Source organism: Limanda limanda, chromosome 13 (genome assembly GCF_963576545.1).
Source record: "Limanda limanda chromosome 13, fLimLim1.1, whole genome shotgun sequence".
Lineage (NCBI taxonomy): Eukaryota > Metazoa > Chordata > Actinopteri > Pleuronectiformes > Pleuronectidae > Limanda > Limanda limanda.
Window position 1 is genome coordinate 22,098,741 of NC_083648.1, and position 13,596 is coordinate 22,112,336.

Here is a 13,596-nt window from a genome sequence, read left to right on the forward strand (position 1 = left end):
GAAAGATCTACACATGCAGGTGAAAAGTCTTTGATGCATTCTCACTATTAAACCTTCACCTACTGACAGAAAATTACCATTAGGGTTTTTAGGTTAGTACTGAGAGCTGTTGTGATCCCAACTGAACAGCTATTTTAGTTGATAATATGTAAAACTGATCATGGAGCAGTGCAAGTACAAATACGTGTATTTAATTTTGTTTTATTATTATTCATCCCCAACCTGCATTTCTGCCTCTCGCTGTCTTTTTCTCATGAGCATTTTAAATCAAAGTCACAGTAGGGAGGCAAGCTGCCTACACACGCACGCACACACACAGGCACACACATGCACACACTCACATGCACACTCACACAAATCTGTATCTCTCTTTGTGTCTCTGTAGGGAGTTTGGCTGGAGGGATCCAGAGCTGCCAGAGGTAATCCAGATGTTGCAGCATCAGTTCCCATCAGTCCAATCCAACGCTGCTGCCTACCTCCAGCACCTCTGCTTCGGAGACAACAAGATCAAATCTGAGGTACTGCTCTCTGAAGAGAAACAAAACCAAGAAATGTGATTCCTTATTCAGATTAATTATTAAAGAGTTGGTTTTATCAAAACATACACATACACAACATCCTTTCCCCCATAGACCCGGTTTCACTAGTATGATCTGAGCTATGTGCTCAGGTTATGAGGCTTCCGCTGAACATTGTTTTTAGAAAGGTATCCTGCTATGGAGTTTTTCAAGTAGGATTTTTTTTCAGAGTAAAGATTTCAGGGAACCAAGATATTTAAAGTAAATAGGGAGTGGGTGAGTGGGTGTGTTAGAAAAGGTTTGTTACCTGTCTGTTACCTGTTCGTTCCAACAGGATAATGTCACAATAAAGTAGTGTTTGGCAAATTGTTCTTGTGGTACAATGTCTCTGATACCTTATCATTGACCTTCCACTATGTACACATATTGCCAGATATAGCCTTTTAAGGCTCGCAGATGTATGTACTGTAAAGTTCACACAGGAACACCTGCTACAATAACATTATTTAACACTTGGCATAAAGTTAACCTCAAATCATGAAAGCTATCTTTGTTATCACCCACTTCTAATGGAGCAGTCAGGAACCTGGTGTGGTGCAGGTGGCAGGTATAGTATAGTTGGTCATACAGTGCCTTTAAGCTCTCTGCCTTAATTCAGTTTGGGTGATGTCACAGTGTGTTGCCACATAATGAAACGGTTTCACAATTTCAGCTATAAGTATACAGCTAAATATTGAATATATTTAATAACATGCAGAACTACAACAAACAGCGCACTGCAATAAAGTTTATGAAGGTGTTATTGAGATTGGTGTGTGTTTGTGTGTGTGACAACAACAGTGGACTTTGCAACACACATCTTAATTCAGGCATTAACTCTTCAATATGCACAATTAACCCAACTCTGAATATCAACCTGCTCCCGTGCTCTTTATTACCCCGTCCTTCTAGAGCACTCACAACTCTGTGTCTTGGGTAAAAAACGTCTCCGTCTCTCTCCTCAATGTCAACTCAATTCCGCTCGATGCAACTTTATTAATCTCCATGGAGACGATGGATTTAACAGCAAACAAGGTTCTTCAAACAACGATCTGCCAACAGGCATTTAAAGTAGAGTGAGAGAGCAGGATGGAGAAGAAAGATGAGTGATGTCGAGAGTGTATAGAGGAACGAAGTATAGTTGTGTTTAGACTAAACCAAGGCTGCCAACACCACAGTGAACTCAAAAGACCTGTTTTGCCCTTGAGAGAGATATCTGAAAGGTGGAGTAATAGAAGAGGTGTAAAGGGCCTGTTCACTCTCTCCGCACTGAAAACACTGCACCGACTTGTTTGGGGTGCTCAATTCATTGTGTTACTTCTTAATACATCCCGTCAGACAGGACTCAGAGACAGTAATCTTTTCAATTTAATACAAATTATTATCAATCAAATACCGATGTGAAACGATGTGTTAGAAAGTGTGTGAATGGTGAATATTTACAAAATTAGCAACTGATATGTATTCACTTTTTTTCATGTGTTGCAGGTTAACAAACTGTAATTAATCCAAAACACTATTGAATTATTTATAGTTAATTGCCCACTAATAAATAATGGCCAGTAATACAAATATATATATTTCTTATCCTTGCTATAGCAAATTAAATTTGTTGCATTATCAAAAGGTAAAGCTAGTTGACAACAAATTGTAATGTTATATTTTATAATAGTTTTTAGCATAACACATTCATTACTTTATTACTTTATTACATTATTACGTGAGCAACTAACATCTACTCCGGCATCTCGTTTCGAAATAATTTGAGTCTGGTTAGAGATTTTTATCCACTGTTCATTAGCTGATAATGTCTTTGCCTTTACTCTGGGCATCAAGGAGACGACATGCAGAGCATTCTGTCTCCTTCACTAATGTGTCTTTGGATTTAATAGAAAGGTGAAAGTCTGCCCGGTGTTATCTCTATATCTGTGCCAAAGAAAGCAGCCCCCCCACCGACACACACAGACACAGTCTGTAACTGTTCCCTGATCATTTCTAAATTTGGTGAAGAAACAGACATTTCAATTTACTTACCCCATTTTCTCATTGGGGTAAATAAGCCCAAATATCTTCATCTACTGTTTTAAAACCAGCAGGCATAATATATGGGCAAAGTATGGAATAACTCCTATAATTTTCCTCTTATGTCGCGGTATAATAATTCCTTCCTCCCCCCCTCTTCCCTCAGATCCGGCGGCAGGGCGGCATCCAGCTGCTGGTGGACCTGTTGGACCACCGGATGACTGATGTTCACCGCAGCGCCTGCGGAGCCCTGAGGAACCTGGTGTACGGAAAAGCCAATGACGACAACAAGATTGCACTGAAGAACTGTGGAGGCATACCCGCTCTGGTCCGACTGCTCCGGAAGACCACAGATGTGGAGATACGAGAGCTGCTCACAGGTTAATACAAAACAAATGCACCATTTTCATACATTTTAATTTGACTGTATGAACAGGAGGAGGAGGATCTCGCAAACCCTGGAATATTTGTTATTATATTCTACCTTTTCCTTTGAGATAACACCTAAGATAATCGGCACATGTTTTCTCGTGTGTTTTTGTGCACTTGTATGTTTGTACTGAATATTTTTACATAAGGACTGAAAAAATACACCTTTCTCCATACCTCATTGACAGTAACATCCAGCTGCCATAGCTAAATAGTAACATTCCAACCATGTAATATTCTATTTCCATAATATGTATAATTGTGTTTCAAGCTAACTTACATAACAGCTAAGCTACAACTTAAAACACAGTTCAGCGTTTTGGCAAAAAGTTCTTCAGAACTGGAGTGATGAAGCAAAATGTCTGCAAATAAAACTGTAGTCTTCCAATCCAAAAACTTGAATCTAGAACTCCTGTATAATCCTGTTGCACTAGTTTTGTCATTCGGTGTTGACATACTGGTATCAGCATTTATGTTTGCAAATAAACACAAATATGAAAACCTTTATTTTAAAGAATAAACATTGAATATTCATAGCTTTTATAATTTTTAAAATATATGCTAAAACTGTTAAAGATAAAGCCTCAGTTATATTCTTTTATCATAAGGGTTTGATAATGACATCATAAGGCATATTGATAAGGAATCATTAACAATTTTTTAACTCAAATAAACACATCAGCCAACATACTGATATCTGAAATTTGACCCCCAAATATGAGTGTCAGCCCTCAAAAATCCACACCAGTCAGGTTTTTATTGTAACCTATATTTACTGCACTTAACATAGTGTTTTTCACAGCATTTGAACTAATACATGCCTTGGGCTCTCACATGCAAGGCTGTAGCTGTCATTGTGGAAATGCTGCTGGATGTGCTGCCTTATTCAGTCAGTCACGAAGCTGATGTTGTTTCCATGGGGCTCACAGAGGACATTCCAATCTGTGGCCTCACTACATCCCTGCTGAGGCTCATTAGCTACCTGTGTCAACCTCCTTACTGTTCTTGTGGTCAGAGGCGGCTGTTGGATGATGGGTGAAGTGGGAGTGGAAAGCACAAGGCTGTGGGTTGATCTGTCGAGGAGGGTCTATTAGCACTCTGCTCACAGCCCCAGTCCACTCTATCTGTCTGTCATTGAACATATTTCATTGTTTAGAAATAGCGTACAATATCAAGGTAATTGTCTGGTGATAAGAGGTGGGTTTGCAAAATCTAAAGTGTAATTATGATTTGTCAGATTTTTCTGAAAGCTCGGATTTATTTGTCTTGGCACTAGAAATATGCTAGAGCCTTAAAACCTGAACATATCTGGATGGCTTGTAAAAACAAATTTATAGTAATGTCAATGTCTTTACATGAACGACATGAATGCAATCCTTCAGCTGTCTTGGGTGTTGGACACTTACAAGTTGTAAACATGTGAATCTTTACCTACCATCTCACACGATGTAAATCAGAGCTTAGCTTAGTGTCCAACTAAATTATTTCCCGTCCCTGCAACCTCACCAAAACCAAAATGTCCATTTGTCCCACAGAAGTTACACTTGAGGCTTTATCCTTTATCTCCCAATGTCTTGCAAGTAAAAATTCATTTAGGGTGAGAATTCCAAGTTTACAGGAAAATACTTGAGCCCTACTGTGCACATAGTCATTTCTGCATACTGATGTAGCACTGCAAAGATACAATCCACTCATATTTATATACACACAAAGACCTGCACGCAGACACAGGTTGGTTCCCATCTTGCACAACCACACTCACACACGAAGAACATTTATTTTTGAACCATACACACAAAAAATGTGAACTGCACATGCACTTTCCCATTTACACTTGAGCTTAAGCACAAATACACACACACACACACACACAGGAGAGAATTGTTTACCACTTGCATGTTTCCAAGCCCTCATCAAGTGCTGTTGACTTGTCAAACTGAGCTTCTGTGTGAAGGGCTACATTGCAGGTTCACCGCCAAAAGAATTAAAGGATTACCAGTGCAGCCACACACTACTGTTTTTCACAGCTTCAGCCTTATGCATCTTGGGAGTTCCTTTCCAATCAGCATTCACACAGACAGTCACGGTAAAAGAACTTTCTCCTCTGGAGTAGGATGGAGACACGACATGGCTAAAAGAGGAATATTGCTCCTGCTCAAACTGATCTACGTCCAGAATCCCTGGGGGGATTTATTTCATTCCAGGAGCCAGATGAGAAAAATTGATTTTCCTTACCCACGCTCATGAAAACATCTCTGCTGTAGGCCTGTGAGGAGCATGATAATTCCAATGTTTGACATGTCAGAAAACAAGATTTTGGTTATTACTGCTTTGCAGAACAGGTTCTTATTTCTCTCAAATCAAGAAAACAGAAGCAGTGTCTTAGTATGAGAAGCCTGGGGTTACAAAACGACACATTTTGACAGGTCTTAAGGACTCCTGACACTTTTATTAATATGATGCAAGAGTGCCGACCTGTTGCTCAGTTCTGGCAAGCCGTTGTTTTCAGATTGTCAGAGGTCATCTATGGAAGGGACACACAAATGTTACAATCTTAATTTTTTAATGATTTATTTTTGCTCAGGGGACCGAAATACCAGAAGCACATTTTACTTTCAGGTTTAACAGTGGCTAAGAAAGTGATTACAGTGCAGTGGAAACCCTTAAATTATTTAACAATAACGCAATGGGTGTTGACCGTCTTGACTCTGACTTCATTGAGCGTTCCACAGCTTGAATAAATGGGTCTAAGGAGGGAAACCTTATGGATAAATGGATTTCAGTGGCTGACACAATGACAGGTCTGTAATGAGTCAAAGAAAAGTCCTTGCTCCCCTCCCTTCTCCAGTTTCTGTGTGGGGCAGTGGTGGTTCCAGTTTTTGGAGAAAATGACAGGCGAACTGTAGGTTGTGCTCTGTGTGGTTGTTGGTCTGTATAAACACTTTTGAAAATGATTGAACAAAGAGATTTAATCCCAAAAATATTAAACGATCACACTTTTTAGGTTTTAATCTTAGTGATCCAAGAGTTATGTTGTGTTCACACCAAACACTCGTGCAAGTCTAGCCACAGGATCATTTGGTTAACTCGCAAGTAAACACAACCTGCATGTTCTCCTCTGGAAAAGAAGAATGCATGGCTACTGGTTAATTAACAAACAATTACTGAGTTGTACCTGTTGTGAAAAAGCCAGAGTTGTCATGTGTTGGTCCGTAAGACCATGCAGAGGCGCACAAAACCCTGGGAATTCAACCATCTTCTCCAGCAGCTGCATCCAGATGACTGCCATTCCCAGGCTGACCAGTGATCAGTTAGTTGACCTTCTAGTTAAGGTTGGTGCCAGAATCAGTGTTTCATTCTCCACGCTGATTGGCTTTGGCAACATCGCTGTACACCCTGTGCTAAGGTACAGTGCAAAAGCAGGAAGTATTGAGCCCTTTGTGTAGTGAGGCAGTCATCAATGGCACAGAGGTCAGGGTGATGTGTGGGAGTATAACATATATTACCCTAACCATCCTTCCACACACCCACAATCTTAACCTTCAGCATGTGTAGATGGAATGCCCTGACCCCTACAACTCCTCCATCCATCAATCCATAATCTATAGCCCTAGATCCAGGGCTTGTTGTTTGGAAAACACAGGGATGGTTTATGTGCTGTGTTATCCCTCCTGTCATGGAGCTGATGCTGTCTCCACGGGGCTCACACAGGACAGCCCAGTCTGTGGCCTCACTCCATCCCTGCTGAGGCTCATTAGCTTCCTGTTGTCCACCTCCTTACTGTTCATGTGGTCAGAGGATGATGGGGGAAGTGGGATTAGGAAGCAGAAGGCTGTGGGCTGATCTGTCGAGGAGGGTCTCTATCTCTATGTGCCTGCAATCTCTGTCCACTGTCTTTCATCATATTTCATAAACAGCATCCAATTTTAATGTTAGAGTCTGCAACATCCAAGCTGTAACTATGATTTTTCAGATTTTTTTAGAGAGCTTAGATATATCTGACTTGGGACTTGGTTATACGCAATTGCTTGAAAAAGTAAAAACAAATTCTGATGCCTTGTAAATACAAGTCAGAGTAACTAAACCCCAATTGAACGACTTTAGTGATCAACTCTGCAATCAAACAGCTTTCTTTAGGCATCCAACAATGTGAACATCCACGAGTTACACTATTTTCTTCCATCCTACGCGGACATATAGGCTTAACCTGGTGTGTCCAACTGAGCTTTTGCCCCCAAATTATTATTCGTCCTTGCAAACTCTCTGAAACCAAACTGTCCCTGTGTCCAACGAAAGCTGCCCTTGAGTCTTTATCCATTCCTAACCGCCCCTAATTATTTACAGCGGCATTTTCACGTCAGGGTGACATGAGAGTCCGGTGAGGGACAAGCATTTTCAGGGTTATTCGCGGTAAAGGGGGACAGCAATAAAAGAAAAAAAGAAAACAAGCTGAACGATTTCCCAGCACTGGAAAGCCTTATCTGGAATAGTAAAAATAGAGGTGTCCTCGCATTTTCCCACATAAGGAGAATGACCCACATGTGCTCTGTGCATTTATGTATATTTTGTATGTGTGTAGTGAATATTGGAAAGGCTTTAGCTTAGCAGGGATGGAAATAAAAGGTTTTTTGTATGCTGCTGGAGTCTTAAAGAAGATTACCATATAAATTAGAGCAGCAATTCAAGGCACGGAGCACAGAAATCCCTCCTGTCACAAATTAATCAGCTGAACGACCGACCGGACGCAGACAGACTGTGCTCCCCTCTCTCCTCTCTCTCTCTCTCTCTCAGGGACCCAGAGGAAATATCTCTCCCTCTTTCTGTTTCCCAGCCTCTCTCACTCCCTCTCTTATCCCTCTGTGGTACGGTTTTCATAATTGGTCTCCCCCTTTCTTCATGTCTCTCTCTCTTTCGCCTGTCCTCTTCGCCTTTCTCTGTCTGCCTTTGTTCCACTCTTTCTCTTTAACACCTGCCCTCTCTGCCTCTTTCTCCATCTCCCTCTCTCTGGTGAGCATTTTGAATCAGGATCACCGTGGGGAGTCAAGCTGCCTGCCTCGCTAGCCGCAGATTCAGACACACACACACTCAATCTATCATGTGTACTGTTTGCTTAATGGCAAAAAAAGTCAAAAACAAGGTTGTTGTCCTCCAATATTAAGTCCCTCTCCCTCTTATGTTAAAATTGTGCAGTGCCTGTTCCAGGCCGCCACTGCTGCAGAACACTGGTCATATTCAAAGTTTATATTGAACATATCACATCCAAATCGCAGCAAATTCCACACTGCACTTCCTAGGGCCCTTAAAAACATGCCAAGCATGAAGCCGATAGGTAATAACATTCTCAAGGCATGTGTTTCACGCGCAGACAGACAAAGATTTCTGGAATTATAAGACAAATAATTGCTTTTTATTGTCTTCCTTACTCGATTAATAACTACAGATGATTATTTGTAACTCTGCAGCCCAGATACAGTGTACAACAAGACAACACATCCTCCAATTCATCTTGGAATTTGGCAACATTACATTGGAGGAGGAATTATTTTGACCTACTGGTGATGCAGAAGGAAAGGTCACGAGATCACCATACTCAGTAAATCCTCAGCCTCAGAGGACCGTCAGGGTCAGAACAATATTAAAATGCAATTCTTAAATCTGTTTAAGTATTGCAGCCAAGTTTTCTTGGAATGTCCCATCTGAGGCCAAATAGGGGTAGGATGCATCAGTACCACTTTATCAGGCAGCTATTTGATAATGTCACAGACTCTTGTGGTGTTTGCAGAGTGCATGAAGCTCAGGCCTGTTGTGCTTCACTGCTTTGGCCTGAAGGAAACTATATGATGCTGTGGTGATTTTGACATTCACAGCAGACCAAAAATAGTGTTATGTTTTGTGTCTTATATGTTTAATATATTGGTTCTTGTCCTTGTAATTAATTAACTATTGATTATTTAGTTCAAAAACTTCTATTTTACAGATAACGATTTCTCTGTAATATAAAAAACACACCAACCGCTGAAGCCGTAGGGGAAATACAACTTGACAATCCATCCAACAATGTGTTGAAGGACCTACGGGCACAACATCATGTGGCTACGTCGGTTAGCTTTGCTACTTCTGGTAACGGACACTTAGGCTTAAAACATGGGGTAAATGACCTTGTTTCAAGTCAAATATGAATGTCAGGGCTTGCAGACACTTGGATGACACAACACGAGCAGTATGGAGGCATTTTATGTTTTTGTAATTACATCGAAAGAATCAGTCCCTAGTTACTTCAATTGTATTGGTTTTGGCTGCAACACTGTTTACCCCTGAAACTGCTTAGTGTTTTGTGGACTCAAATACTTCACCCACTCCTCCATCGGCATAGTGGTGGGTAGATAATGAGGGAATTTCATTTTTCGGTGAACTGTCCCTTTAACCCAGGTGAAGAATTTGTCCTCGCTGACTCATAGAGCTCTGCATGGGCTTCATTCAAATTCTTTATCCCCTGAAAATTCACACGCTGTCAGTAACTGTGGGTCCACCTTTTTTCACCCAGTCACAGCAGCACACATCAGTGAATGTGACAGACCCGGGCTGCTCACGTTAAGTGTCAGCTCTTCAGGAGCAGATATGGAAGTTGTCAGGCTCGTGCTGTGATGGGAACTCTCAGCAGTCTCAATTCTAGTCCAGTTCAGGAGAAGCAAATAGATAACAGAGTAAAGTAGAGCTCATATTAAAACACAAACTCACATTAAAAGGTGCAGGGAAATAAAAATAAATATTTACAAAAGTATCACCACAAAAAAACATACATGTGGAAAGCGATAGGAGTCTATTTTATAAATCTATTTCTGAAGCACAAACCAGACAAAAAACTCACATTTAAGGAGAAGTAATTGAAAAAGATGTTAGCATATGTGTGTGAGTAGAGAGAAAAAGTTGAGTAGACAAAGCTAATGTGCAAAGTAACCAAAGTGAATTCCACAAACATATAAAGAGATGTGTGCCCTTGAGTTACACTACGCTCATGAATTCATTTTCTGTTCATTTAAACTGAAGTGTTAATGTGTCTCAAGGAAGAAAAAAAAATTATTGGCTCGTTTTAATGCAGGTGAGTAATGTTTCCATCCAATAACACCAGACTTTATGTGCTGTACTTTATCTCAGTTTGAAAAAAAAGAAGAAGAACTGTACTTGACATCAGAGGTGCTGGGTTTTTCTTCTTTCTTCTCTTTACAAACCGACTCTGCTTGAGCACAGAATACATTTTACAGTGTGGTATATAGATTGAGGCTTTGGAGAACCTAAAGGACACTAGTAAACATGACTATACACTTTAAGACAGAAGCTATACATGCATTTAAGGGTTACCTCAGTTGATTGTCATAAAGTTCATAAATTAAATAGTTATTCTGCATTTAAAAAAATTTCAGAACCAAGACATTGTCTCTATTATCTTTGTACTTTTTCTTGGCATTTTAGAGGCCCAACAGTTGATTGATTATTTTAAATGTTGGCAGATTCCTCACTGATGACAGTAGCTGCAGCTGTAGCTGAATCTCATTAATATGTAGCTATAGGCCTGTTAGGACCAAGTAATTAACACTGATCAATGCTCGCCTCATTATGAAAACAATGAGCAAAGCTGACACTGAATTCTCTAGAAGCGAGTGGAGAATTGATTGGAACAAGTGACGTTTCTCTCGTGCTAACAGACACATCAACAGTGCTGAATCCAAGGAAAAGTATAAATCATTTTTTTTATTATAGACAAATATAATTTACAAACACATATTCTTCTTTGCACTGAAATCCTTGAGCATGATCACACGGACGTATCTGGTATAAAAATAATTAATAAATAGCAGAATTCAATGTTGCACACATCTTGAAATGATAGCTTCCTACAAATACAAACATTTTTTATTTCACAAACAAAAAAGTTTTAAGTTCTTCTGAACTGAATAAACAAAAATCATATTTATGTAGTCAATCAGGGTCTTAGTGGCATATTCATAGATCTCAAACATTTCACAACAAACTTTTTGAATATGTAATTTTGAGGAACAAAGACGAGTTTAGGGATGTAATAAGCTACTGGAGTGGGAATTTAATGAACACTCAAATACCTTTATACTGTTAGTCACGTTCACTGATTCATAAATTGCTTCATATTCCATTCACACACTGGGGTTCACACAAGGGTTTTCAGGGGTTTACTGTCTTACCAATGACACTTTAATATGCAGACTGGAGAAGTGGGGGATCGACCCAAAGACCTTCTGGTGTTTGCCTTTTATTCTGATCTTGTAAGACATCTCCACATGTTAACAACACAAAATGCAGCTTCATGGATCCGTTCACTGTTGCCACTGCTTAGAAAATGTGTCATATCTGTGTCATATAAGGAATACAAATTAGAGGGGGGACATTTTCAGCTGCCATGCTGCTGGTTCAATGTGGCAACACTGATATTTAGCTCTCCCCTATTGAACTCTTGTCTCTTTTTCGTTGAAAACAATTAAAAGCGGGTGTCAAGGTCAAACCATCAGTGTGGTGTCCTAATAAATGCTTTGCAAGATGCTTGCACAAAGTATTGCTAGCTGAGCCTAGCAGTAATCACTGTTGTTATAGTTTTTCTGTAGAGTGTGAGAATGACGGCTGAAATCATTCATTCTGCGACCTGCACAGCAATTGGTTTTTTTCTTGAATTTATTTGGAATATAATGTTAACTTGTTTTTTCATATCCACCTTTTGGCAGGAGTTGGATTGCTTGAAGCTCAGGTCACCACAAAGTACTGCTGAGGGTTTGCTTTAAATACCAACAACATGATTTTCTGTATAGACCAGCAGATATGGTTTTTTTTTCGTATTTTTATAGAACCACTATACTCATGTCTGTTGTGTTATACTTGTCAAACATCTCCCTCTGGTGACTATATACCAACCAGTAAAGAGCCAGTTGCTTTGGAATGTCGAATCCAGAAAATAGTAACCTTCACACACACATAAACCCACTTACTTTCTCACTTTGTAAAATCTGTCCACTAAAAGTCTCAAATTCAGAGTCGGTGACACAAAAAGTCCCAAAAAATAAAAAAACATCCCAGGAGATTTAAGGCGTCAGACAATAAATAAAACAAAAATATGTACTGCAATGTAGCAGAGGACAGAAATATGACGGGGGAATCAAAGTACAGTGCAAATGAGAAATGGGTAATGGTTTCAGAGACAAAGAGAGATAGCCAGCATATTCATTTCCCCTCCCTCCATATAACAGTGCATTCATAACCTCCTGCTGCCACTCATGATGTAAGGCGGAGGCAATTAACCTCCTTCATCTGTCATACACCCGGCTGTGTGTGTGTGTTAGTGTGCGTGTGTGTGCGTGTGTGTGTGTGTGTGTGTGTGCAGGCCTGTGAAGCTCATATTAGCAGGAATTAATGTGAGCGTACCAGTTTGTGTGTCTGCGAGTGTGTCTCGGATCAAAGATAAAATCCCACTGCCTTTCACCTCAGGGAGATGATGTCATTCTCTGCAGGGCAAGAAGCGATTCTGGCAAACAGCTGACTTTACTCAAGATAATAATAAAAAAGAAATCATGGTTTTCTTGCAGCTGCAGCATGACATCATGTGCCCATTGTAATCAATGCAACTCCTAGATACACTCCTCTACGCTCCCCTTCCTTCAAACATGTTTCTCTAGCAAACTGGTGAAAGGCAACAAAAGAATTGTAGATGTCATTTCTTTTTCTAATTAATTTTTGGTCAATAAGTTAGAGAAGTCTGACAAACAATAGCATGCCTGCTCAGCAGTAGCTACTGTGTGAAAGAGTTTGATAACAATAGGACTTTACACGCTGGGCTCCGACAATTTAGCTGCAGGGCGACAAATATATTGACTGTCCTTATTTAGATTTTGCAGAGTGAGGTTCATTGTTTAAATAGTAAAAAATAAACTGCCTTGGTGTTTGTGACAAGCATCCAACCAAAATGTTTTTGTAATAATATATATATATATATATATATATATATATATATATATATATATATATATATATATCATGAATGGCAAATCCATGTATTCTGCATTACCACAGTGATTGTTTGCCTACAAATTTAGGCTTTGAGGGATGATCCTATAGACTTCTTCCCTTAATACTGTTCCCTAGCAACAGAGCACAAGTTGGGCACGACGATAACATTTTAATGCCCCTTGGTTTTGTAACATGTAGACCGGTAGCTGTTTGATAAGTTGAAGCGTGATACTTAAGCTGTGGACGTCTCGTTGCTTGCTGGCACCATTTACTTCTTTGAAAAACAGTTGGTCACCCAAGCCCAATGAATGAGGTTGGGCCAGGAAGGATCCACCCAGAGCGTTTCGTTTCTCAGGAATGGAACAACACATTTGTTGGCCATGTGTAGAGAAGCCTTCCAAATTTAGACATTTTATAAAATGGTTGGTTCATTCAACTTGCAAAGCAATGCATTTTCTTTTGTTGTCAGTGAAAATGCAATTCCAGTTATAGAATTAACCATTATGTGACTAAAAACATATTAAAACTACTCTGGATACTCTACAAAACACATGTGTACATA

The 13,596-nt window shown here is 39.8% G+C and overlaps 1 protein-coding gene across 4 annotated transcripts in view; it reads left to right on the top strand.

Moving 5' to 3' along the window:
• The window catches only part of LOC133018218 (catenin delta-2-like), a 130,227-nt gene that overhangs the window by 81,374 nt on the left and 35,257 nt on the right, over window positions 1–13,596 (top strand). For all 4 annotated transcript variants that reach the window (XM_061084535.1, XM_061084537.1, XM_061084538.1 and 1 more), the window contains 2 exons: window positions 386–518; window positions 2,746–2,959. In XM_061084535.1, the coding sequence (XP_060940518.1) occupies window positions 386–518; window positions 2,746–2,959 (347 nt within the window). The remainder of the gene's footprint in view (window positions 1–385; window positions 519–2,745; window positions 2,960–13,596) is intronic.